General features: G+C 38.3%; 1 protein-coding gene and 1 pseudogene across 2 annotated transcripts; one reads left to right on the top strand and one right to left on the bottom strand.

Annotated features, from left to right (window-relative positions):
• Positions 1–320: 320 nt before the first annotated feature.
• On the top strand, positions 321–3,868 carry LOC138908559 (uncharacterized; annotated as a pseudogene).
• A 7,637-nt stretch (positions 3,869–11,505) lies between these two features.
• On the bottom strand, positions 11,506–16,508 carry LOC104093716 (alpha-dioxygenase 2-like). Of its 2 annotated transcripts, XM_070197709.1 has the most exons (13): positions 16,395–16,508; positions 16,245–16,302; positions 15,463–15,515; positions 15,259–15,372; positions 14,903–15,163; positions 14,561–14,710; positions 14,335–14,468; positions 13,448–13,661; positions 13,219–13,364; positions 12,820–13,047; positions 12,371–12,573; positions 12,039–12,282; positions 11,506–11,951 (listed from the first exon to the last, which is right to left on the bottom strand). In XM_070197709.1, the coding sequence occupies exons 4-13, from the start codon at positions 15,349–15,351 to the stop codon at positions 11,726–11,728; spliced, it is 1,899 nt and encodes a 632-aa protein (XP_070053810.1). In that variant the 5' UTR covers positions 15,352–15,372; positions 15,463–15,515; positions 16,245–16,302; positions 16,395–16,508; the 3' UTR covers positions 11,506–11,725. The 2 variants fall into 2 exon arrangements, with proteins under 2 accessions (XP_070053810.1, XP_070053809.1); XM_070197708.1 differs by having other exon boundaries at positions 16,245–16,463.
• Positions 16,509–25,690: the final 9,182 nt, after the last annotated feature.

Raw genomic sequence — 25,690 nt, 5'->3', positions numbered from 1 at the left:
CCAATTTCAGTTGCTCTTACTTGGGAAAGAATTGACAAGGAAGAAGGTACTAGGAGAGAAAATAGGTTTAGGAAGGGTAATTCAGATTATGGCGGTCCATCCAAGAAGGGAAAGTTTGACTATTCCAAGACTGAAAGTGCACAGAAGTCATCATATCATAAGCAGAATAAGCCAAATTTCTCTACTGCTAGTACTCTGAGTTATGGCCAAGGCAAAACTTATACACCTACTTGTGCACAGCACAGTGTGGAAAGAATCACTATGGTGCCTGCAAAAGAGCTTCTGGTGCTTGTTTTATTTGTGGAATTATGGATCATAAAATGAAGGATTGTCCTAATCCTAATCCTCTTTCTTATACACATACAGAGGGCTCAGTTCAAAAGCCTATCACTACTCATTCTCAAGCTAATAGCGGTGCAAGACCTAGAAATATGCAAGCGGCAGGTTCGGGTAGAGCTAATCAGGCTAGCGGGTCGAGATCTACTGCACGAGTATATGCTATGAGACAGAAGAATTACCAAGATGGCCTAGACGTGGTTGTTGGTAAATTTCACTTATTTGGCATATATGTTGTTACATTATTTGATCATGGATCTTCGCACTCTTATGTTTGCTCATTACTTGCATTCCTGATACTGTTAAATCTGTGAGACTTGACTTTGATGTGCTGGTCACGAGTCCATTAGGTCACCAGGTTGTTGTTAACAGGATTTACCGAGATTGTCCATTCATGATTCAAAATCTGGTCTTCCCTGCAGACTTGCTTGAAATGCCCTTCCAAGACTATGATTTTATTGTTGGTATGGATTGTCTCCATAGGCACCATGCATTGGGTTAATTGTAGGTTGAAGCAAGTGACTTTTAGAACTCCTGCATACTCACACATAATAGTTCAAGGAGAAAGATCATTGACGGCTAGTATTATTTATGCGGTCTTGGCAAGGAAGATGATTTGTCAAGGTTGTGATACCTATCTTGCTCATATAGTCGATACACAATTGGGGAGTCCAAGTGTTAAGGACATACCAACCGTGTGCTACTTTCCTTCTGTATTTCCTGATGATCTTCCTGGGTTTCCTCCAGAAAGGGAGATTGAATTTCCTATAGAGCTTGTCCCTGGAACTACTCATATTTCTATCGCTCTTTATAGAATGGCTCCAGTTGAATTAAAAGAGTTGAAGGCTCAATTGCAAGAATTTCTTGAGAAAGGTTTTATATGTCCCAGTATTTCGCCTTGGGGAGCTCCTGTTTTATTTGTGAAAAAGAAAGATGGCATTTTTAGGCTTTGCATTGATTACCGACAGCTGAACAAGGTAACAATCAAGAACAAATACCCATTGCCTAGAATCGATGACTTGTTTGACCAACTGAATGGGTGCCAGCTTGTTCTCAAATATTGACTTGAGGTTTGGATATTATCAGTTGCGCGTGAGGGAGAAAGATGTTCCTAAAACTGCTTTTAGGACTAGGTATGGCCATTATGAATTTTTGGTAATGCCATTTGGTTTGACAAATGCTCCTGCTGCATTTATGGATCTAATGAACCGTGTATTCAAGCCTTATGTTGATCAATTTGTGGTGGTGTTTATTGATGACATTTTAGTCTATTCCAAGAATAGAGAAGATCATGATAAGCATCTCCGGATTGTCATGCAAATTCTGAAAGAAAGGCAACTCTACGCGAAGCTTTCCAAATGTGAATTTTGGCTAAGTGAAGTGGCATTTTTGGGGAATATTGTATCAGCTGAAGGTGTGAAGGTTGATCCTAGTAAGATTCAACCTATTATTGATTGGAAATCTCCTAAAACTCTAACTGAGATCAGAAGTTTCTTGGGTTTAGCAGGATACTATAGGAAGTTCGTGAAGGGCTTCTCTATTATAGCTTCTCCTTTGACCAAACTTTTAGGGAAAGACGCCAAATTTGTGTGGGATGACAAGTGTAAAGAGAGCTTTGAAAAGCTCAAATCCTTGTTGATACAAGCTCCAATACTTTCTTTGCCAGTTGAAGGGAAAGATTATGTGGTATACAGTGATGCATCTCACCGTGGCTTGGGTCTCAACAAGGCTTGGGTCTCTCCGTGGCTTGGGTTGTGTTTTGATGCAAGAAGGGAAAGTAATTGCTTATGTCTCTCAAAAGTTGAAATCGCATGAGTTGAATTATCCCACTCACGATCTTGAACTTGCTGCCATTTGTTTTGCCTTAAAAATTTGAAGGCGTTACTTGTACGTGGAGAAATGTCACATATTTACTGATCACAAGAGTTTGAAGTACTTGGGTACACAAAAAGAGTTAAACTTGAGACAGCGTAGATGGCTTGAACTCATCAAAGATTATGATTGCATGATTAATTATCATCCTGGTAAAGCTAATGTGGTTGCAGATGCGTTGAGTCGCAATTCCCTTGCAAGTTTAACTCTAAGTCCTTTGCCCTTGCTTCTTGAATTAAGAGCCATGAATGTTTGTCTTTCATTTAATTCTAATGGTTCTATCATTGCTAATTTTCAAGTCAAGCCAGTCTTACTTGAGCAGGTCCAAGAAGTGCAGAAGTTAGATGAGAAGCTTGTGAAACGGGTTGAAGAAGTCCAAAATGGAAGAGAATCAGATTTTACATTGAAGAAAGATGATACCTTATTTTATAAAAATAGGTTGTGTGTTCTTAATGATGATGAATTGAGGAAGAAGATCTTGATTAAAGCACATAGTTCACCTTATGCAATGCACCCTGGAGGTACTAAAATGCACCGGACCATCAAGGAGCACTACTGGTGGATTGGTATGAAGAAAGACATTGCAGAGTTCATTTCTAAATGCTTGGTATGTCAACAAATAAAAGCTAAACATCAAGTCCCAGCTGGTCTACTGCAACCCTTGTCAATACCTGAGTGGAAATAGGAAAGGATAACAATGGACTTTGTTTCTGGACTTCCACGCACACAAAGGAATCATGATGCAATTTGGATCATTGTAGATAGACTAACTAAGAGTGCTCATTTCTTGGCAATCAGAATGGACTACTCACTGGAACGTTTGGCAGAATTATACATTAATGAGATTGCGAAGCTGCATGGAATCCCTGTTTCTATTGTTTCTGATAGAGATCCAAGATTTACATCCAGATTTTGGTCTAGCTTGGAAGAAGCTTTGGGTTCTAGGTTGAGTTTTAGTACCGCTTTCCATCCACAAACAGACGGCCAGTCTGAGAGGATAATACAAATCTTGGAGGATATGCTTCGAGCCTGCATTATTAAGTTTGGGGGTAGTTGAGACAAACACTTAGCCCTGATAGAATATTCTTACAATAATAGCTACCAATCAAGTATATGCATGCCTCCTTATGAAGCTTTGTTTGGAAAAAAATGCAGAACGCCTCTTTGTTGAAACGAGGTTGGTGAAAGAAAATTGGCAGGTCCTGAGATTGTTCAACAAACTGAAGATAAGGTCAAAATCATCAAGGATCGCTTAAAAATTACCTCAGACAGACAAAAGTCTTATGTTGATCTTAAGAGGCGTGAAATTGAGTATAAAGCGAGTGATAAGGTATTTTTAAAGGTTTCTTCATGGAAGAAGATTATGAGATTTGACCAAAAAGGTAAACTTAGTCCACGATTTATTGGACCTTATGAAGTGCTTGAGAGAGTTGGCCCAGTTGCTTATAAACTAGCTCTTCCACCAGAGTTAGACAAGATTCACAATGTCTTCCATGTTTCTATGCTTAGAAGACACCGCTCAGATCCATCTCATGTTCTTCCTATTGAATCTATTGAGGTCAATCCTGATTTGATATATGGAGAAGAACCAATCCAAATCTTAACGCGTGAGTTAAAGGAGCTTACAAACAAGAGCATTCCCTTAGTGAAAGTTCTTTGAAAAAATCATTCTGGCGAAGAAGCTACATGGGAGCGAGAAGAGGATATGCGAGTTCAATATCCACATTTGTTTAGGGACTAGTACCAGGTAAAGTTCGGGACGAAATTTATTTAAGGGGGAGAGAGTTGTAACACCCCAAATGTTTACTAATATTTGCATTTTCGATTGAGCATCTTTATAATGAGGAGATATTTTTACTTCGCACTTCCTAAACGTGAAATTTATAATACATGAAAATTCCTTACTCTAGGTTGTGTTAATATTTATAAAGAAGTTCCATGGTGTTGCTATGTATAACACTTAATATTATTTTGATAAATTATTGTTAAATATATTATAATTAAGTTTTTGGGCTGCCACCCTTTTGTATTTATCTAAGGATATTTAGTAGTTGGGCGGCCATTTTTATTTCATATTTATCCAAATGTTTTAAAGATAACTTTGGTTGACTTAGTCATCCATAAACTCCCCATTTTCATTCTTTCAAGAAAACAAAAACCCCTACCCTCTATCCTTCTTATCTCCTTAAAACTTCATGAAAACCACCATAAATTTCCACTAAACCAACCAGCAAAATTCGTTCTTGGTGAAGCTCAAGTTGCTCCTCTCTTTTGTGGTAAGTTACGTTTTTACACTAGACAGCTATTAGTGTTTTATCCATATCGTTTTGTATAAAGCTCCGTTTTAAGTGATCTAAGACTTTATGAAAATCTATTTCATAGATCTATAACTCTTATGAAGGAACCAAAACCTTGTTTGTCTTTTATTTACCCGAAAATAGGTGATGAAATACAAGCAAGTACTGCCCAGATTTTCTGTTTTACAAACCCTCCCTGTACTACTGTTAGTACGTTTAGCATAACTTTTGGTACAAAATTGATATGGGGGTGATTCAAGTTGTTCTGAAATTCTAATACACATATCTACAACTGTAAAGAAGACCACATAGTCTAGTTTGTCCTTTTTCATCTTCAAATATGAGTCATAACACGGGATAGTAATACTGTCCAGAATTTCTGTTTCAAACATTTTGGATAATTTTCACCAATATCATGTTTAGTTTGACATGTTAAATTACTTAACTTATATAGATATTTTATTATGTATTTAAGGTATATATATTCTTGTAAAAGCTAAGGGGAAGTGTTTGAGGAAGTGGACGAATTTGGTTTGTCTAGGGCGTAGACGATTCGAACGTCCTCAAGTTGTGGTTGAACTATTTTGTGGTAAAACACCAAGGTTTGTGTACAAACTTAGTAATCTTTTTACTTGCTGGAATATTTTAAAATAACCTGATATTTCGTTGTTCTTGTCTTCAATTAATAGCATTGTATTTGTATTATATCAAGTATTGTAAGATATTTACTAAATCTCCTACTCGTACGGATTGTTTGATCATTTTGCATTCTTGTTGGGACTTTGTCCTTCTTGTGGCAGTGACTTTGTCACTCATCTTGGCATGCCTCTTGATTTGGATCTTTTGCTATCTTGACTTTGGATTTGTAGTTCATCTTAAATTATAGAACTTTTCTGTGTTAAGTATGAACTAGGAAGCCATTTTTAATATGGTTCTTGATTCTTTTGGCTATTGGGTTTTGACCCTACTTGATTTGGGGCTTCGGTCCATCTTGATATCTGATTATGCTTAGTGTGATGGCATGACGTACATATTGGGCGAAAAATGGATATTTGACAAGCTTTCTTGGATTGATAGTATACGCTTTCTCAACTCTTGAATCTTGAACATTGTTATTGATATTTGAAAACACTTTAAGGGTTGATATTTGATACTTTTGATATATTTATTCGCTTGTTTTAAATTATGTTTCATTTGAGCTAACTATGATTGAAAATGGGAATTGGAGAAGTTAATGGCTCCAAGCCCAAAGTTTATATGCCACTAAGCTTTATGCTTAGCGATAGTTATTTTCTACCGTAGGTAATGTACGAGATGAAATTTGAAGATGGCCTTATGAAGTAGTCTTTTTGGGAGCACTTATGGAGATTACATTTGCATATACACCATGGTTTTGTATAGTTTTGGGACTTGTACATGATATATATGTCACACTTATGTATGTTATTTGGAGGCTTGGATATTAAGACCAAAATTTTGTAACTTGAATTTGGTAACTTATTTTGTTATTTTAAGGTGTGTTAATAACTCAAGTCTTGTAATATGTTAAATTTACACTTTGTCTTATATATATATATATATATATATACAAAGGAAAAAACTACTTTTCCTTTTTATACCTGATAGTTTAAAATTTATGTACAATACAAACTTGCAGTGATGTCGAATAAAATTATAATTTTGTTAGGAAGTTGCTTTAATATGTTGATTATTCAAGAAGGGTTATATCACCTTATGTTTAAATTTTGAAATTGTATTTTATTTTTAAAAATAAAATAAAAATTATGAAGATTATTTTCGAAAATAAAAATATTGCACTTTGGACCTCATGGCATGGGCCTATTTCCGCTACTAAATTATTCTGAATATTTTTTTTAATTAATATATTTTTAATGTTGTAAGTAGTAAATTAGATTTGTTTCATAAGTAGCACCCTCCCAAAAGGGTTGCTACAAAGATAAACATAGTAAAACCCAATATAGTGAATTCAGCCTCGCAGTAATGTCATTGTAATACTTGAGAAATATTCAGATTGGAGTTGGGGTAGTTAAAGGTACCGTATGAGTATTACGGGAATAAAAGAGAGTGCCACTGGGAAGAAGTCAAAATATCAGTTCAGAAGCAACCCTACAAGCACAAGGGCGTGGAGATAAGTAACTACAGATAATTATAGGCAAGGAAGGACATCAAAAGGTCCGTCGAGTATACAATGTAATAAGCTCGCAACTTTATAAGAGTCAGAAGGTCCTCCCTAAATACTACAATGAAAGACTAGCTGAGAAAATAAGGAAGAAGGCTTCAACCTAAGCACAGTGACCTAAAGAGGAAATGGTCATGTAAAATAGTCTCACTACAATATTATATGCACTCCATAAGAAAGTGGTCCAGCACCTATCGTGGCTAATGAACGGGAAGTAAAATCAAAGGTAGGATTCGAGATCATATGAGTTGCACAAAAATTCCGGCATGCGTGTGAATTTAGATAAGCTAAGTATGTACGCAACAAGGGGGTAGAAAGATCAGGAAAAGTAATAGCTTACGTTTAAAGAAAGCTGAGAAGAAACGAAAGGAATTATTCGATCAATAATCCAGAGTTAGTTACGTTATGAACGCATTTAAGATATCGGAGTATTATCCATGCAGCATATATGTTGGCAATCATACAGCCGTAGAAAACTCCAGTATAAGTTAAAGGAAAGAATTGAGTTCAGGCCATAGACAAAGGATTGAATTGTTAGAAGATTGTATCATGGATATTCCATAGCGCCCATAAAAGGCTAAAGAAATAACTAATACCAGGAGAGCCTACAGAAGGAAGAGGAAACTAGAAAGTTACACCAACTAAGTAAATCAAGAGTCTGATTATTGAACCCAAGAAATTATAGACCTCGTGATTGAGAACATTGCAGGATCACTCTTAAATATCAGAAGTACAAGAGAGATAGTACAGTAGCCATATTCTATAACAGCTCTACGATAAAGCCAGATAGAAGAATACCAGCTTCATAAGAAGTCAATATGAAGCTCCCACCGGATTGTGTATGCACCAAAGGTGCAAGTATTATAATAGAGCTTCAAATTGTGGATGTGAATGATATCTATGTGGAGGGGAGGTCATGAAAGAGATATAAGATGTGATGCGAGACTTTAAGGTAAGTAAGGTAAAGGTGGACAACATACGAGATACTCAAATACAGAAGGTTGTGAATAGTCCATACTTCGGATAGAAGGCTAGAAGTGCTAGGATTCAATATCCAAGAATGATAGCGGCGTCAACAGTGGCATATCTTCCAACCTATGGTTTCTAAATATCGAGAGGTCTAGCTAAAAGAGTAAAGAAGAGTTAGAGACGATGTGATGTCTCGCTTGATGTTCCAGAATAACACAAGGAAATCTATGGTGCAAGCAAATTGAAGAAAGGTTGCGAGTAGTATAAATAGACATATATAGGTCGCAAGCTAAAGTATGGTAAAGCGACAAGGTTTTAGGAAGACATGAGTAAGGACAAGAAAGGGCGAGTGAAAAGGTGACGAGAAATGGATAAGTCCTCGGGATTAAGCCCATGAAAACAAGAGAGCTAATGGTTTCTCTAAGTTATAGAAAGCTCAGCATAGCCTGAACGAACTCAAAGGAGTCTAAGACTAATAGCATTTAGGAGAGATGGAATACTACCTTGGTAGTAGAATGAGAGTGTAATTGCGATAAATAAAGGATGAAATTTGGGCCTTCGATTGAGTAATGATTTTATGAATTCTACAGGATTAAATACCCACGTAAATGAATCACATTGGGATGCTATAAAATACGGTTATTGAAGTACAGTATCACCGCTAAATGGATCAGGAAAATCACTTCAAATATTCCTCGATGCAACGTAAGCCCTAGTGGCAAGGTATTACGTAAGAAATTTCAAGTTATCAGTGGTATATTGTAGAACAATATTGAGGTGAATCAACGATGGATGGACAAAAGACACAAAGTATGAGATGAGAGTGGGCCATCAGTCTTAAGATAAACAGTAATGAAGAAGCGTTAAAGGACTTAGATTTATACATATAAGATAAGCAACGAGAGTAACCTGGAGTTTGGTAGCAGACCTCAGTGACGATAAAGATAAATCAAAGTAAGAGTTATGGTATAGTATGACCTACCTAGATGCAGTAAAGTCATACGGATTGATAACTGGGTCTACGAAATAAGATATAGCAATATTCGTAAGTTCGACAAAGTACCGAGCAAAGAACTTCAGTACACCTATAGATGCCCAGAGGGACATCTTATCAAGCTCTATATATGTTTGCAAAGTGAAGCCTAGAGATTGGCTAAAAGCCGGAGGAAAAATGAGAGAAAAGCTGCATAGGCGCACTTAGAAGGTCAGAGTTGTACATGTTGCATGACAGAAGGTAGCAACAGTTACGAGATTGGAAGGATTCTGATCACAAGTCATGTTATGAGAAAGAAGCCTAAAGGGGGGAATGCCCTGGCCTTTGGATTTATTCATAGAACAGTTGCCTAGATGGCAAGGAGAGTACTAAAGTATTCGCAAGAGCTATAGGTTATGAAAATGATAAGTGCATCAGTCAACATTCGAGGACGAATATTCCAAAGGGGGGAATGATGTTACACCCCATATTTTTGTACGTGAAAGTATGCCATAAGTAAATTGATGGAATTTCGAAAATGAGATGTTACATCCCGCATTTTCGTATGTTAAAGTTTCGTCGTAAGTTAATTGACGTAAGTTCGAGAATGAGATTATTTTGAGATTATAAGCATTATGCTACTTCGAACAAGTGATGTGTAAATTCGTGAAGGTGAGAGGGTAAGCAAATCAAAGAAAATAAATTTCGTCGAAATTTGACAATTTGGGATAAAATATGGTCCGAGCTATAATACCCGATATTTATGGACTAGTACCATACAAGGTACCACATGACCATGATAGTAAGGCGTATAAAGTGTGTTAAAAGTGAGTAGCATTTTAAGTAAGTTGAGATAATTCTTACTTATGTGGATATTTGGTTAATTATAGATTTTTGGGAAAAGATTAGTAATTAATTAATGATAATTTTGGATAAGCTTAAGGTGCCTAACGTGGCAGCCCAAGCAATGACTCATTAGTCATTAAAAATAGGTGGCGCATCTAAGGAATTTGGTGGCCAAATCATTTCCTAATGTGAGGCCCACAGAACCAACAAATTTAGAGGTTCCTTATCTCATTAAGATGCTAAGCTTGCTAAGAACGGATGGAGCTCACCACTTTTAAAGATCTCTCTATCTTGGAATCTCTTTTTATCTTTACTTCATTAAGGAATTCATACGAGATTATCAAAGAATTCGTAAGTAACGGATCTCTTTATCTTGGAATCTCTTTATCTTTACTTCATTAAAAAATTCATACGAGATTATCAAAGATCTCTTTATCTACAAGCAACGGGTCTCCTTCAGCACAAAATTCATACGAGATTATCATGTAATAGCAATGCGAGATGCTATTCTAAGAGAGCACGGTACAATCTTTCTCAAGAATATCATACGGATTTTTCCCTACTTCGATACGTCGTTACGTATTTTTCGCAATAGACATGTGTTAGAGGGATTGTCAAGAGAATCGGCTCAGGTATGTTAAGGCTATCCCTTCTTTCCTTTTGGCATGATCCAAATGATACAAATGAAACGAGCAAAATACGCAACTTTCATAAATGACTCTATTCATAGAAATACTAGGGGTGTCTATATTCTTGATTCCCCATGTGTCTTATTATTCTATCATTTGTTCATGGGTCTCAGAAAATACGTAAGTTGATAAAGTTTATTTCACGATATTAATCAAAGACATAATGGTCTTATGACATTCCGAAAGATGTTATTGACGTACTTCTCATGCATTGCATTCATTTATATATGTACATTGACCCATGACCAAATGGTGTTATATACGCGTATATATGTATATGGGATATGGGAAAAGGTTATGGCATTATATACGCACCACCACCTGATCAGCTGGTATACGTTGATGATTTTGCCCACAGTGGCCTAAAAGATATGATGGGATGCCCTCACATGCTTGATGATATTATGAACGCATATACCTATGCATGGTATGAGATTTATACGCATATGCATGAGATTGTAAATATTAATAATTCATAGAGTTGTTCAGACTTACATGTTGAGTCTTTTACTCCATGTTTCTCTCATGTCTATTATTTACTGATTTTCATTCCTTACATACTCGGTATATTATTTGTACTGACGTCCCTTTTGCTGGGGGGCGCTGCGTTTCATGCCCGCAGGTCCCGATAGATAGGTCGAGAGTCCTCCAAGTAGGCTATCAACTCAGTGAAAGATGTTGGTGCGCTCCATTTGCTCCGGAGTTGCTTGTTTGGTCAGTATGATTTAGACGTCTATTGTTTGGTATGGCGGGGCCCTGTCCTGACCTTTATGATAAGTATATACTCTTAGAGGCTTATATACAGATGTTATGTATACGGATACTTGCATGGCCTTGTCGGCCTATGTTTTAAGTATATAAAGGATCACATTGGCCTTATAGGCATGTATGTCACAGGTATGAGTTTCTATATAAGGTTGGGTCGTTCTATGTCAGGTATTCCCTCATGTTTACTCTATTTATCTCATGACGCCCCTTCTGGCCCATTTACCTATGATGATGTAATAGGAAAGATACGATTACGTTGGTATTCGGTTGAATAAGGTACCGGGTGCCCGTCGCGGCCCATCAGGGTCTTGACAAGTGACAATAATGACAATCCATCATTACACATCTTAATAAAGAACTCATCATTCATGGAAATAGTCTCCCCAAAATGAAAGCCTAAGGGCTATTTCATACTAGAGAGGATAGTTAGTTGACAAGACCGTATTCCGCATTTTAATTCATACAATATGTGACTGCTTCAATCTTCTGTCACAAACAAAATGGAGATATATGTTAAGCCTTACCTATATAAATTAATTTTCGACCCCAAGAAAATGAGGAAATTACTTTTATTCTCCTATGGAGTCACTGGACAGCAAAAAGTTAACATACTTGCATAGTCAAGCGTGTCACACTTCACACATACTAATCCATTTACATACGCTACAGATTTACGCGATCTTACATATTATATTTTCAAACTTAACGTGGTCTATTACCATATTACATATTCATCTCATACAAAGGTTACAAAGGGCACATCCTATAAAACATATTAGGTTGCTGGTCTCAGATAGAGAGGTAAATAACGTCTAGGATTTGGGTCTGAATTCCACACTGCAAATGCACTTGTGCATCTCATGTATTTCTCTGTCATTTCAGGGAAGTGTCGATCTATAACATCTTTCAATGTCTCTGTCTTGTTAACCCATTCGAAGCCTTTCTCTGTGTAGGTTCGCGCATTGAAATTAGTTGTAAAGAATCGATCAGCTTCTAGCCTCCTGAAGAAAATAAAAAAGATTGTCGCGCGTATTAGCACAAAGACCAATTCTATATTTTGCACATACTACTGCAACATATTGACTTACCTTGAAGCAATGAGCAGAAATATGTTGAAAGCAGTCTCACTAATGGCAAAGCCTTTAATTTTCTTCTCCGCGTGTAGACCAACTTGGAGATCTAGCTTCTCAACATCATCACCATATACTTCTCGCAAAGCTTCAATTACTTCTTCATCATCAGTTAAATCCTCCCACTTGCTAATTGGTATCATCAGCAAATTCCTTCTAAACTCATTGTACCGTGGTATTCCCCTCTCTCTATCTCTATAAACTAGAGTTTAAAATAGCAATTTAGTATGTAGTTTCTATGATATTCGAGGACAATGTTTTATGTCATAGGGAAGAATGGATAAACATACTTTCTAACGCGGCCATGTCAACTAAATCTGGTCTTTCTTCTCCATCAATATCATGAGGAACAAGATTCCTCATCCACGTCGGATAATTCCACAATGTAGAAGCTCCAGATGACTGATGACCCATAGATACGAGCATCTGCTCTATACCAATTTTGGACAAGCTTTTTTCTCCTTCTTTCCCAATCATTTCCGTCATAGGAATCCTGATCAAACTAGACAGTTAGAAATTCATATATCCTAACAAGTTCTTTTCCTTTTTATTAGTACATCTCCTGGCTATTTTACTTCTAGATTTCAACAAATCTGGCCTTTGTTGTGTTATAATTCATATATATGGATCAGATTCTTATTCATATCCTGAAATCAATTCCCAGATTTTATTTAAAAAATTGTCATATAGCAAGGCAACAACTTGTTTCTAATGCAAAATGTGTAATTGGAGAACATACTCTTCTTGAATAGGCAAGGATTTGTCTTCTGAAGTAGTCGACTTCAAGTCCCTCAGAACAATTTTGTCAGGTAAAAGTGAGTGCATTCTGTAGACGCTAACAAATTCTTCAGTCAACGAGTAGGGAGTCCCGTGATCTCTGGGCCTTTTAAGACCAACTAATCCACTCAGAATTGGTCCAAACTTAGGTCCTAACAAATCCTTGATTTTCTTCCCCAAAAGTCCATACCTGAATCAAAGTAGACTCTGTTAATTAACATTAATAGTTAATGTTATGGTCATTCGCAATGCTAAGCATGATGCACGACATTTTAGAAGATCAAGACAACTAAGTGAATACTGGGAAGCTGTTTGTTAATTCAACCACAGTAATAGCAGCAGTATTTAGCAGTGGGCTTACCAGTTGATCCTTGTTCCCGCAACTACAGTATCAGTCTTAGCAAGTTCAATTGTCAAATCAAGGGTATGGATTTTAGCAATGACTGCTGAAGTTATCAATCTTGCATGTCGATACAGCTTTTCATCATCAAATTCAGGGTAATGCTCCTGAAACAAAAATCAGGCTTTTAATCAAACTCGTTCTTTTAAGGTGCAAAATTATCCTGAAGAAGCTGAAAAGAAAAGCATACTTTTAGCATATCACATATGGCATTATGTTCCTTCATAAACAAGGCCTGCAACAGAGAGAAGCCTGCCCAATCGTTACGAACATCTCCAGATATTGGAATGCCATTATCGTCATGTTCAAGAAGTCCATCTCCTGAGACCCTGAGCTTTCCACCTTTAAATGTTCTCATCCTAATCATGCCCTCCTTATTATTCCCATATATTACACTCCCATCCCTAGCAAAACAGTAGGAACATATATAATTCATCAGATGAAATAAAACTCCATCACTAGACTAACTTCCAATCTGCATTACAATGAAGTAAGAAATCCAATTGAGTTCCGATTGGACAGTGTGGACATGAGTTGACCAGCATATATGTCAACAAGGAATAATATTTCCGCCTCCTTTCCCCCTCCATCTCCACCGTAGTTGTTACTTCACTCTTTTAGCATGCTACTAAGCAGCACTTTGATACAGTATTTAGTTGAGTTTACTATTGATTTTAATAGAATCTATTTTGCTTGACTGAATATAACATGCAACAGTCTCTCTTGAAGTTTCTCTCCATTAACAAAGAATAACCTGCTATTAGCACCATTCGATTGTGGGTGTATTCATGCTTTTGTAAATTTATGACAGTTTTAGATTTTGGGATGCAAGAGCATGGACTTGATGATGTATTTATCTTTGTTATTCTTTCCTTGTCCAATAATCTTGTCGGTTTAACAGGTAATTCTTTTCCACCAGTGTCTTATATTATTAGCTTAGTCCATCACCAGTAGGGTATTTAGTTTTATTGCTGGCTTTGGAGTGAATAGAAGTACAAATAAAGTCACAAAAGTTCAAAATATGAGAGAACCTTTTAGGTTTTCTCTGGGGATTTAGAAGTTTTTGAGTCTACTCACCACCATGGGGTCCTTGAATTCAAATGCCCAAACTTCAGATCAGGTGAACCTGTAGGAAGTTTTCTGGTCTTAAAGAACTTAAATGACTTCAACGGGCACCCTGCTGCAACATCTTCAGGCGCTCTAAGCTCGACCTGTCAAAATATTTGTGTAAGAGAAACACAAAACACACCTTTACCATGATGAATACTCTAAATACTGCCTCCGACAAGTTATACGTAGGTACCTGTTCAGTGTCCTCCATATGGTCATTCCAATCATGGATCATAAATTGTACCCAGGCGCACGCTATCATGTTGAATTGGCTCCCGCAATCTGTGCACTTTCTCCTTTCCAAGAGCTTCGTGGCCACCGTTACTGGATGAGGTTCCAGTAGCTACATAATCAAATGATATTGTCATAACTCCAAAGTGAATGAGAGATATCAAGCTATAGATTACAGATAGCGATATGACTAAGGCACATTTATTGGATCATGCTAATTAGCTGTCAAAAAATGATCAGAATAAAAGAATTGAAACAGGTTCAATAAAGCTGAAAGAATAAAATGATTGTATTGTTAGCTTACCCCATAACTTGAAGTTGATGGTGGCATGTTGCGACCAAAGAAGGTTCCATGACTGCCCACTAAATGATCCGCAGGATGATTGCACGTACCATCAGCAGTCCGATACGAAAACTCTTCTGTGTCATATTTCTTTCCATTAACTTCTCCAACATGTAAGAGGTTGTATCGCTGGTGCAAGTGTCTTCTTAGTCCTAGGTAAGCCAACCCGAGTAACACTGGTAATCTATGCCATAGATCAAACTTGTCCAAAAGATGTACCACCTGACATATCAAAAACAGGAGCATCAGTAAAAACAACATTCTAGTTTGTAAAGCATAATATCACATGGTAAAAGAAGGGAACAGAGAAAACTAACATAGAACAAGATTGTGTCAAAGAGAGACATCTTCGCTACAACATGCCGGAGTTGAGGGTGAATAAAGGCTGCAAGAGAAAATGAGAATGCCATGAGAGTTTCTCAGCTGTTGACCTGTCAATGAAACAAAGGATTAATTCAAGAGGTTGGTTATGAAGATTAAGAGGGAAGATAGCATTTAATAGAGTTGAACCAGTGTCAAACCTGTCCTGTTTCCTGTCTTCAATTACTCATATCTGTAGGCCCAATCAAGATTGCTGCAATCAACTGTATTCAATTAATCTTTTTTATATTATAAGTGACGCAAATCGAAGACAAGTGTCCAATAGCTCGTTATGGTGATATCTTAATTTTGGAACTGATGAGAAACATATGTATAGTGATTCTTTAATTTGACGAGGATTAATTACCAGTAAACAGCCAAAAGGACCGGTTTTTGAAAGCTACTTAGAACATTAACATCAGAAACATTCTTTTCGTCTTTCATATTTAGAGTAGTTAACTATCCATAAATGATGCTCTTAAAGAAAAATATCAACATCTGATCAAATATTACTCCCATATCCTTCTGACCTTCTCTATCCCCTTTAAAGCAAAACAATAGTAACACTTTTATGTGCTTATTTGACTCGAACTATGTATACATACAAAAAAATATTATACATATATACTAAGATCACGTTTACTGAACACACGGGCAATGGGTTCAACTGAACCTAATACTTTGCACGAAGAGAGTATATTTATATGTGAAAATTCACAAAAATTGCAACAAATAGTAGGTCTGAACCCATAATTTTGAACATATAGTACGTCCAATGCTAGAAAAACCTAAAGATTGACCCATAAAACTTAAACTTATATCCTAAATCCGCTTTTGTCTATATACTAGATTCTCCTATGCTCTCAAAGAAGAAAAATAAGAAAACAAACTTTATAAGAGCGATGCAAGTAGTTGGTAAAGAATTTCATAGCAAATTAATTACCTCCAAACTAACGAACCAGTTGAAGATCATAAGTAAAGCCAGCCTCAGCTTCTTACTTCTGCCATCACAAGTCATAACCAAAAAAGAAAAAATAAACTTCCCGTGCTAATTGTTGTAAAATTATACGTGAAATCAATGATCTTTACTCACTATGCAACTTGGCAAGGGTTTTGGAACAGTAAAGCCAAGACGCTTTTCTTATTCTAGGAAATGTGATGCAAGAAATTGGTAAAGTGGGAAGCAACATCTATATATCTGTCTACTTTTTCTAAAGCCTTTTCGAGCATTATTTGATCTATTGATGTTCACACATTATTTTGGGAACAGTAACTTCGTATGAGATTCAAAGAAGCTGAAGTGACGCTTTCATAACACGTCCACAATATTCCAAATTAACTAAACCCCATTGTATGAATTTCGTTGGGTCTCTTTCTTGTTTCCCTTTTCTCAGTAGAAGTTGCATTATCCTGGGTATTAGACTATTAGTGCATGTTACAACTATTCTGCGTAACTCGTCCTAACTCAATAATTGAGTAGATATCTCCTATGTTACTTGTGTCGTCATTTAAAGTTTAAATTCTATAAAGCAACAGGTTTAAAAGATAATTGGCAATAACTCTTCATAATAATGACATTAATAATTACTCATCTTGCACGACGTTATGTGGCGACCTTTTCATCACCAAATGAAAATGTTGTGTCGCTGCAATAGATAGTTCAGCTGCGGATAACATGTTCCTATTTTGAGCAGTAACCTACCTTAAATCTACGTTTACTTTTTGGTGAGCAAAGCCGCCACCAAAAAAAATGTGGAGACTAAAATCGCCATAAAAAAGTAAACAAAATACGCCACAAATATGATTGCAAGTAGGCTGCCATTTAAAACGGTGGCATATATTTACTTTTGGTGACAACTAAATAAATCGCCCAGAATATCGTCATTGAAAATCTCATTTCCTGTAATGTTGGATCGGATTAGATTAATATCTTTGTGTTAATAGCTACGACCTAATTAACCTTCTATTTGAACTTGAAAAATAAAGTATATTACATGCTACAACAATTTAAGTTAAGTTAAATGACATCTAACATTCTAACTACGCCTTATTGTTTACCTGTAAAATGGTACAATTGAATTTATACATGGTTTCTAGACAAGTGAACTAATTTGATCCTGAAATAATGCAATAATTGAAGAAATGTATAATACTTAGCCTTGAAATGTAGATGAAACAACAGAGATGACAGTTCCGGGAACAAGGTTTCTGGGCACAGCAATGATGAGATCAAAGAGCAAGAAAATAAGATTGTATTAAGCTTTGTATAGAATATAGTATAAGTTTTGTCAGAAAATTTGTCCCCTTTCTAATGATAACTGAGCTTACTACTTATAGCTATGTCTAGGGAAGGAGATCCTAGGATCGTGTCCTCCTTTAATGTCAATTATGAGGGTCATTGATGAAGACGTAAGGGTGAACATCAATGCCAAATTCTCTGTAACAGACCGTCGCTCTTAATGCTGCAGAATATTCCCTATTAAATGCCACCGGGCGCAAAGCATTTAACACACCTTTATGAACGTTATCCTTTCCGGTGACAAGCGGAATGGCTGTGTTCGGTATTCGGCCATCCCAGTCTTGGGTTCCACATGTCCTCCCTTTAGACAACCACGTGTCATGTCATATTTTACCTTATACAAATAATCCCCCTGCTTTCTGGTGACATAAATTTATGTTACCGAGAAGCTGGTAGAAACACCTTTTTGGTAGGAATTATTATAACTCCCTCTGAAGGTTCCTGAAATTTGATTAGACATACGTCTCTCCGCATTTAATGTTCTGAACACGTGTCATCCCATGATTCAGTACAACTTTTGCCGATTATCGAGGCCAAGAATTTAGCCGCCAAAATTTTACTTATATGCGACATTCTTTTCCTTTGCGTTTCATAATTTCTCGAGCTTCTGATTTGTATCTTTGTTTTCCATCCTTTCTCTAATTCTCTTCAAACACAAAACCTTTTCCTTCTTCTTTATCAATGGCTTCTTCCTCCAAGCGTGCTGGTTCTTCAAAGAACAAGAATAAAGCCGAGGACTTTGCTCCTCCAACGGTGGATTCCATTATCCCAAAAAAACTCAGTACCACAAAGGACCTTTAAGAGAAATTTTCTACTACTAACCCTCGTACATGAGTTGTTAGTAGGTACCCTCCTTCCATTCGTCCTTCCAGTATTCCTGTTGTGAAGGAAGACTACTGCTGCCATGAGTTGGATATCATTGCTCCTGAAATATTGGAGCGAGTGACCCTTCCCAAGGAAGGTTTTACATACTTTTACACGTATCCCTTTACTTTAGGTGTGTTTCCTTTTAGTAGAGAGCTTAATTTCGTGATTGCAGAGATTTGCCTTCGCTACCAAGTGTGTTTGGCATAGGTAAGTCCTTCAGTGTGGAGGACGGTCGCATGTCTTCGACGCTTGTGCTAGAAAACTGGAGAGGAGCTAACCTTAGCTCATATGATGAATCTCTATTCTCCCAAAATCTTCCGCGGGGGAATGATAAACCTCTGCAAGCGTGGCCACCATACTTTGCTGTCTAGCATGGATGATGACAACGATCGTGGGTGGATAGAACGGTTCATTGCAGTCATCACCAATAACATCATTCTGATAACGGCTTCATCCTTTCCGATCGCTTGGAACCGCACTCGTAAGCTTTTTGTTTAGTATTTCTTTTTACTAGATATTTGTTTTGGTTGTATCAACTCTTCAACCTTCGTATGTTTCAGTAACTCGATGGATCCCACCGATGGTGGAAGGTTTGGACCGGTGAGTTCAGAAGATCTTGGACGTCACGACGCCCGAAACTCGTTTGTGGAAAGAACTGGCTCTTAAATACGGATGGAAGGCCAAAAAGTTTGGTAATTGTAATTTTCCTTGCTTTTAGTTTTTTGTATATGGAGAACTTGGTTGAACCCTTATGACTTGTTCACGAAATTAGGTCTACCTACGGGCTCTGTTGCTATCCCCGAGGAGGACGTTTTGGCGGATTCAGGAAGCACTTACTCGAACAGGTATCTCCGGGCCTATTTCAGGCATAAACACTTATTTACGGAGTCCCCATCCGGAGGATAAGCAATCAAAGAGAAGACGTTCCTTCGCAGTCAGGGAGAAGAATAAGAGGGAAAAGACTGATGCCCCCGAGCCCTATCCAGTGGCAATGATGATTGGTCCTTCTTCCGGGCCGGTCATAGACACTGTGATGATTGATTATGATGAAGAATCTAGTGATGAGGGAACGTCTCTACATAGAAGGCGACGATTCTCATCATATCAACAGGATGCTACAACTTGTTGAGATAGTTGCACCAACTGAAGATGATATCTTGGCACTTTGGGGAGAATATGATTTGGTAGAAAATGCCAACTCTAGTTTTCGGGCCCCAATTGTTGCATCCGGTGCTGTGGGGCTGAGTATCGGGTCCTTGCCGTCTTTGGTTGGCGAGCATCCAACAGCCAGCACTGCATTTGATGCAGCTGGTTCTCACTCTTAAACTCCATCAGCTTTATCTCCACCTTCACCAACACCAGCAACTGCTACATCACTTCCATCTTCATCCACTCTTCCACCAACAGTTGCTACATCACCTCCATCGGCTGCATCTGACCATGAAAAAAATGTTCCTCTTCCACAATCCCCAGTTCATGGGAATTTGGGGCAAAATTATGTTGCCCCTTCTGAAGATCCACAAAGGAGGAAGAACACTACTTTTTCAGTCTCTACCAGATGCAACTTGCTATCCCGGCCGGTGGAGCTTGCTAATTATCTGAAGCCTTTGGCTTTAGAAAAAGACTGGGAAAAGATTCAAGCACTCTTGAGAGAGTACTTGTTGAACAATGCCATGCATAACGCCGCAGCGGTACGTTCTTTTCTTCCTTCATTACTTCTTCTACTTTTGTATGAATGTATTCTAAGTTTTACTTCTTCTTGTTTTGTAGGCCAACTTTCTTACTTCTGAGGGCCTTCAAAGGCTGATTCGTAAGAAGGAAGAATCTACTTCTGAACGGAACCAACTTTTGGCGAAACGAGACCAAACTGTTCTCCGCCTCTCAGAACTAGAAAACAAAGCTACTGAGACCGTTGTTTTGGAGGCTCGTTTGCAACAAAGCGAGCAAGAAATGGTAACCCTGAGCTAAGAAATTGGCCCGCTGAGGGTTAGATTTGATAAAGCTAAGGCTAAATGGGCTGAAGTCCAGGACGTCGTTCTTGCTGCAACCGAACGCGAGGCTGCTACTGACGAAAAAGTGACTAACTTAGAAGCATCCTTGAACTCCAAACTCGAAGAGCTTGCTGCTGTGGGGGCGAAACACGCCCAGATAGAAGAAAAGTACAAGAAAACTATCGAGTATAATAGGATCTTTAATTCAACTATCTGTGACCTTGACGTCAGCCTCAAATCTCCTAGGTCCGCCCAGAAAAGCCTTTCTACCGAGGTTACCCAACTCAAAGAAGAACTTAAGCGCCAAGCGGCTTCCCTCGTTGTTGAAAAAACTTATGCCATGTACAGCATGAGGAGAAAAACCTTGGAGGAGGCCAAAGTTGGTATCATCGACTTTGATGCCGAAATTGCTAAAGCCCGAGAGCTTGAGTTAGCTACTAAAAATGGACTCCCGATGCATTCTGATGCTCCTGGTTCTTCTGGTTCTGGTTCAGAGTTTTCAGAAACTGAAGAGGGATCAGAAGGTGACGATGTTGAAGACAAAACTGGGGAAAACGTCGAGCCATTGGTGGACCCACCTACTTCTCTCGGGAATGCGGACACTTCTCTTCCACCTGGTTCCGGAGGCGCTGTAGTTTAGCTTTTCTTTTCTTTTTCCCATTTTGAACTTTTACCGTTTTGGCATGTTCTTGTAAATAAAGACATATTTTTTCTCAAGTATCATTTGAGTCTTACTTTTGTTTGAATATCCATGCAAGTCTTTAATCTTTGCATTTGCTCAAGAGTTCAACACACGTTTTCCTGTTTGCACTTTACTATGTGTAGACTATAGTCTCGAATGTGTTTTCCTCAAAGTACTTCGGTTCCGAACATTATCCCTTTTATGTGAGGGTTTCTATAAGTATTTGCGCAAGTTTAGTTTTTGCGTCCTTTTCATATGTGGCTTCGGGTATATTTTTCCCCGAAGGAATTTTTGATTCCGGGCATAGATTCTTCCGGAACCAACCCTTTAACGTGAGGGGTTTTATAAGAGAGGGCCCTCTTATGTTTATGGTGCTCTTGTAGAGGACGTCTCATGTTCATTATAACACTAACGTTTGAAGTACTTATTTAACTTTCAAATGACAAAGTTTATTCATCGTTCAGACAAGAAACAAGATAAAAACAAAAAGATTTCATTTTATTCCTTGTATTTTCAAAGAATACATAAGCATTTGCTATATTGAAAAGAAATTGCCATTACTTGTGGCTATCTTGTACAACGTGTTTCTATGGGGCTGGTTGCGCAGTCCCCGGTCCCGATGATGCATTTAGGTTCCGTATTTTCATTCCCCGGTTAACGTGGCAGTCATTGTGTCATATCCTCATATCATTCCCCCTACCCAGTGTTTGAATGCGAAGAGTGCGAATTGGAACACTGGAAGTCTTGTATCTTCGAAGATTCTACTAATGAATTGCTAGATAATCTTGGTAACACAACTTTACTTTCCCTCATAAATTTATGCTATCGAGTGAAGGAATATCTAACAACCCTCTAGTGGTTCATGCTCGTGAACGGTTGGGTAACCTTTGTTCGGTAGCAAACTTAACTTCCTAGTGGGAATTTGCTATCGAACCAAAGATTATCTTACCGTCCCCAATTGTAAGCTTGCTTGTTTGCCTTGCTATCAAAGGTCTTATTGTTGCTGTCTTCATAGTATGCTCTCTGTTGCTTCCTCATTAAAAACCTTTCCAGAAAAACCCAATTGGGACAAAAACAGAACGAAGGGAAAAAGAGTGCAGCACATACTTTCCGCTTGAATAATGTTCATCATCAATAATATCTTTTGAGGTGTGCCACGTTCCAGTTGCTAGGCAATTTGTCTCCATTCCAGTTCTCCAACTAGCATGATCCTTTCCCAGTGATAGCTGAAATCCGGTAGGGACCTTCCCACGTTGGACCTAGCTTCCCTGCGTTGAGCTCCCGGGTATTTTGGGTTACTTTCCTCAGAACCAAGTCTCCTACTTTGAAATAACGGAAGTTGGCTCTTCGATTATAATATCGCTCCATTTTCTACTTTTGAGCTACCATTCTTACATACGCCAAGTCCCTGCGTTCCAAGTTGATTAACATCGCTTCGTTGTTCGATTTTTCATCTGCCTAAAATATCTCAAAGTGGGTTCACCTACTTCCACCGGGATTATGGCTTCAGCGTCATACACAAGGGAAAAAAAGTTTCTCCTGTACTCGATTTGGCCATTGTTCGGTAGGCCCATAGAACTCCGGGCAATTCTTCGAGCCATTTGCCTTTTGCCGCTTCCAACCTTTTCTTGAAGTTTTGAATAATCACTTTGTTTGTTGACTCCGCTTGACCATTTGCGCTCGGATGATAAGGGAAAGATGTGATGCTCTTTATCTTCAAATCTTCGAGGAACTTTGTAACTTTTGCACAGATAAACTGTGGCCCATTATCGCATGCTATTTCTTTTGGTATTCCGAATCTGCAAATTATATTTTCCCATAGGAAATCGACTACATCGCGTTCTCTGGTCTTCTGATAAAGACCTGTCTCCACCCATTTAGAAAAATAGTCAATCAAAATTAAAAGAAACCTTACCTTTTCGGGAGCCGGTGGCAGCGGTCTGAAGATGTCCATCCTCCATTTCATGAACGACCATGGGGACAGGACCAAATGTAAGGGTTCTGCCGGTTGGTGTACTAGGGGTGCGTAGCATTGGCACTTATCACATTTTCGTATGAAGTCTTTAGCGTCCTATTCCATGCAAGGCCAGTAATATCCTGCCCATACCAACTTTAGCTCCAAAGAATCTGCGCCCGAGTGATTGCCGCATATCCGTTCATGGACTTCTCTTATGACATAATTAGCTTCTGACGCTCATAAGTATCGGGCCAGCGGGCCTTGGAAGGATTTACTATACAATTGACCTCTCTTGAAGCTATAACGTGCAGCTTTGGCGCATAACGCCCGTGATGCTTTGGGGTCTTCAAGCAACTTTCCGTGCTCGAGATAGTTGATTATTTCATTTCTCTAGTCCTAGACCAGACTAGTCGAATTTACCTCACAATAACCATCTGTATCCAGAACTGAGCTCATCAGTTGTACTACCGTCCCGGATTCCGATTCCTTTATTTCCGTCGATGATCCTAAGTTTGCTAATGCATCCGCTTCTGCATTATCCTCCCTCGTGATGTGATTAATTGATCACTCCCGGAATACCAAAAAAGCATGGACCTTTACCATGTATTGTTGCATACGTTCTTCTTTGGTATCAAAGATCCCTTAGACCTGATTTACCACCAGTTGCGAGTCACATTTAATTTCAATAACCTTGAAATTGAGTCCCCGGGCCAATTCGAGCCCTACAACCAAAGCTTTATACTCTGCTTCATTGTTAATTAAAGGGATCGTTCTGATGGCTTGCCTTCGGGTTTCCTCCGAAGGCGTGATTAAGGCTATTCCAAGTCCAGACCCCTATCACGACCCAAAATCCAACTAGTCGTGATGGCACCTAACCCAACCCGCTAGGTAAGCCAATTAACCACTAACCAATTCCAATAACAATCAATGAAGCAATTAAGTAAAGAAATTATCTGAATCTGATACATTTTCCAAGAACTGGTAGTACAAATCATGAACTTTTAAGAATAGAATTTACAAAGCTGAGATGAAATGAATGCATCGTCTGTTTGAAAATTACATAAACAGAGTGTTACAGATCTAAAGCTACAACGAACAAGAGGCAGCTACAACCGGGACACTGGTACATCTTCAATCTAGCTCTCATCGATCACAGCGACATCAGCAGCCAACATCTGCACGCAAGGTGCAGAAGTGTAGTATGAGTACAACCGACTCCTTGTACTTAATAAGTAACAAACCTAACCTTAGGTTGAAAGTAGTGACGAGCTAACAAAAAGGTCGGGTCCAACACCAATATTCCACAACAGTTCATAACAGCATAGTACAATAACAAAGGAGTACCTCAGAAATAAAAGGCTCAGTTCGTTTACAGTTCCAGAAAAATAGGCATTTCTTTTCAAGTATCTCAGTGAAAACCCGAATCTTTTACCGAAAAAGCCAAAATACGAGTAAGCTTGAAAACTGTGGTTTTTCCCCAAAACTCCTTTCAACAAATAGTAAGATGTTTCATTTTTAGATAGCATGAGGAAAGTACTTCTCTCTGCCTACATGTCAAGATATATGTAAAATCATGAATATTCCCAAAACTGGGTAGCAGAAGGAAATGTACTTCTATGCATGTATCTCAAGTACGCATGTCAAATGTAAGGCATCTCGATGATGAGCTCATGTACTCATACTCTCAGAGTACTCAATATCACTATCTCGCATTCTCTCTCACTATGCTCGGCACATTCAATCACTCAGCGTTGTACAATACCCGCTGTGGCGTGCAGCCCTATCCATATATTACCATAAGGCCCACTGCGGCGTGCAACCCGATCCACAAATATATAGTCGACTGCGCTCACTGGGGGTGTGCAGACTATTGAAGGGCTCCTTCAGCCCAAGCGCTATATAGCTGCGGCGTGCAGCCCGATCCAATAAAATGTAATCAATATAATATGATGTGGCATGCGACCCGATCCCAAAATATGTAATCAATATAACCTACTACAGCGTGCAGCCTGATCCCAAAATATCACTCTCACTCGGGCCCTCAACCTCACTCAGTCATCAATCTCTCTAGTCTCACTCACGGGCTCATAATATCATGAAATTATAACTAGCCCGACAACAATGATATGATGTATCAATAAATAATAACTAAGACTAAGATATGGTATGAATGCATGGATATGACTGAGTATGAAATATCAATGAAATCAGTGAGATGACAGTAAGAAACAATCACTATAGGTCCAAACAGTATCGGCATAATGCCTAAATATGATATCTAGCATGATTGACAACTTAATTACTTTATCACATGGTGAAAACAAGGATATCAACAAAGTAGGACCACTATACAGTGCCATGGGAACAATAGAGTCTTAGTTCACATGGTGCACGCCCACACGCCCGTCACCTAGCATGTGCGTCACCTCAACACTAATCACACAACACATATTTCGGGATTTCATACCCTCAGCTCCAAGATTAGAAGAGTTACTTACCTCGAACAAGCCAATACTAATGCCGAGCAAGCCAAGCGGTGCTCCAAAGATGCCATCCCGTGCGTTTCGACCTCCGAACGGCTCAAAACTAACCA

The sequence above is a fragment of the Nicotiana tomentosiformis genome, chromosome 3 (genome assembly GCF_000390325.3).
Source record: "Nicotiana tomentosiformis chromosome 3, ASM39032v3, whole genome shotgun sequence".
Lineage (NCBI taxonomy): Eukaryota > Viridiplantae > Streptophyta > Magnoliopsida > Solanales > Solanaceae > Nicotiana > Nicotiana tomentosiformis.
This window is presented reverse-complemented; position numbering and strand designations above follow the sequence as displayed.

What these genes read in the sequence shown, in the direction of transcription:
- LOC104093716 (XM_070197709.1), bottom strand. Translation starts at nt 15,351, where the DNA reads ATGGCATTCTCATTTTCTCTTGCAGCCTTTATTCACCCTCAACTCCGG. An exon ending in AATTCAAGGACCCCATGGTG is followed by an intron (nt 13,662 to 14,334) that starts GTGAGTAGACTC and finishes CTGTTTTGCTAG; the next exon opens with GGATGGGAGTGTAATATATG. An exon ending in TCCTTGCCTATTCAAGAAGA is followed by an intron (nt 12,574 to 12,819) that starts GTATGTTCTCCA and finishes TAGTTTGATCAG; the next exon opens with GATTCCTATGACGGAAATGA.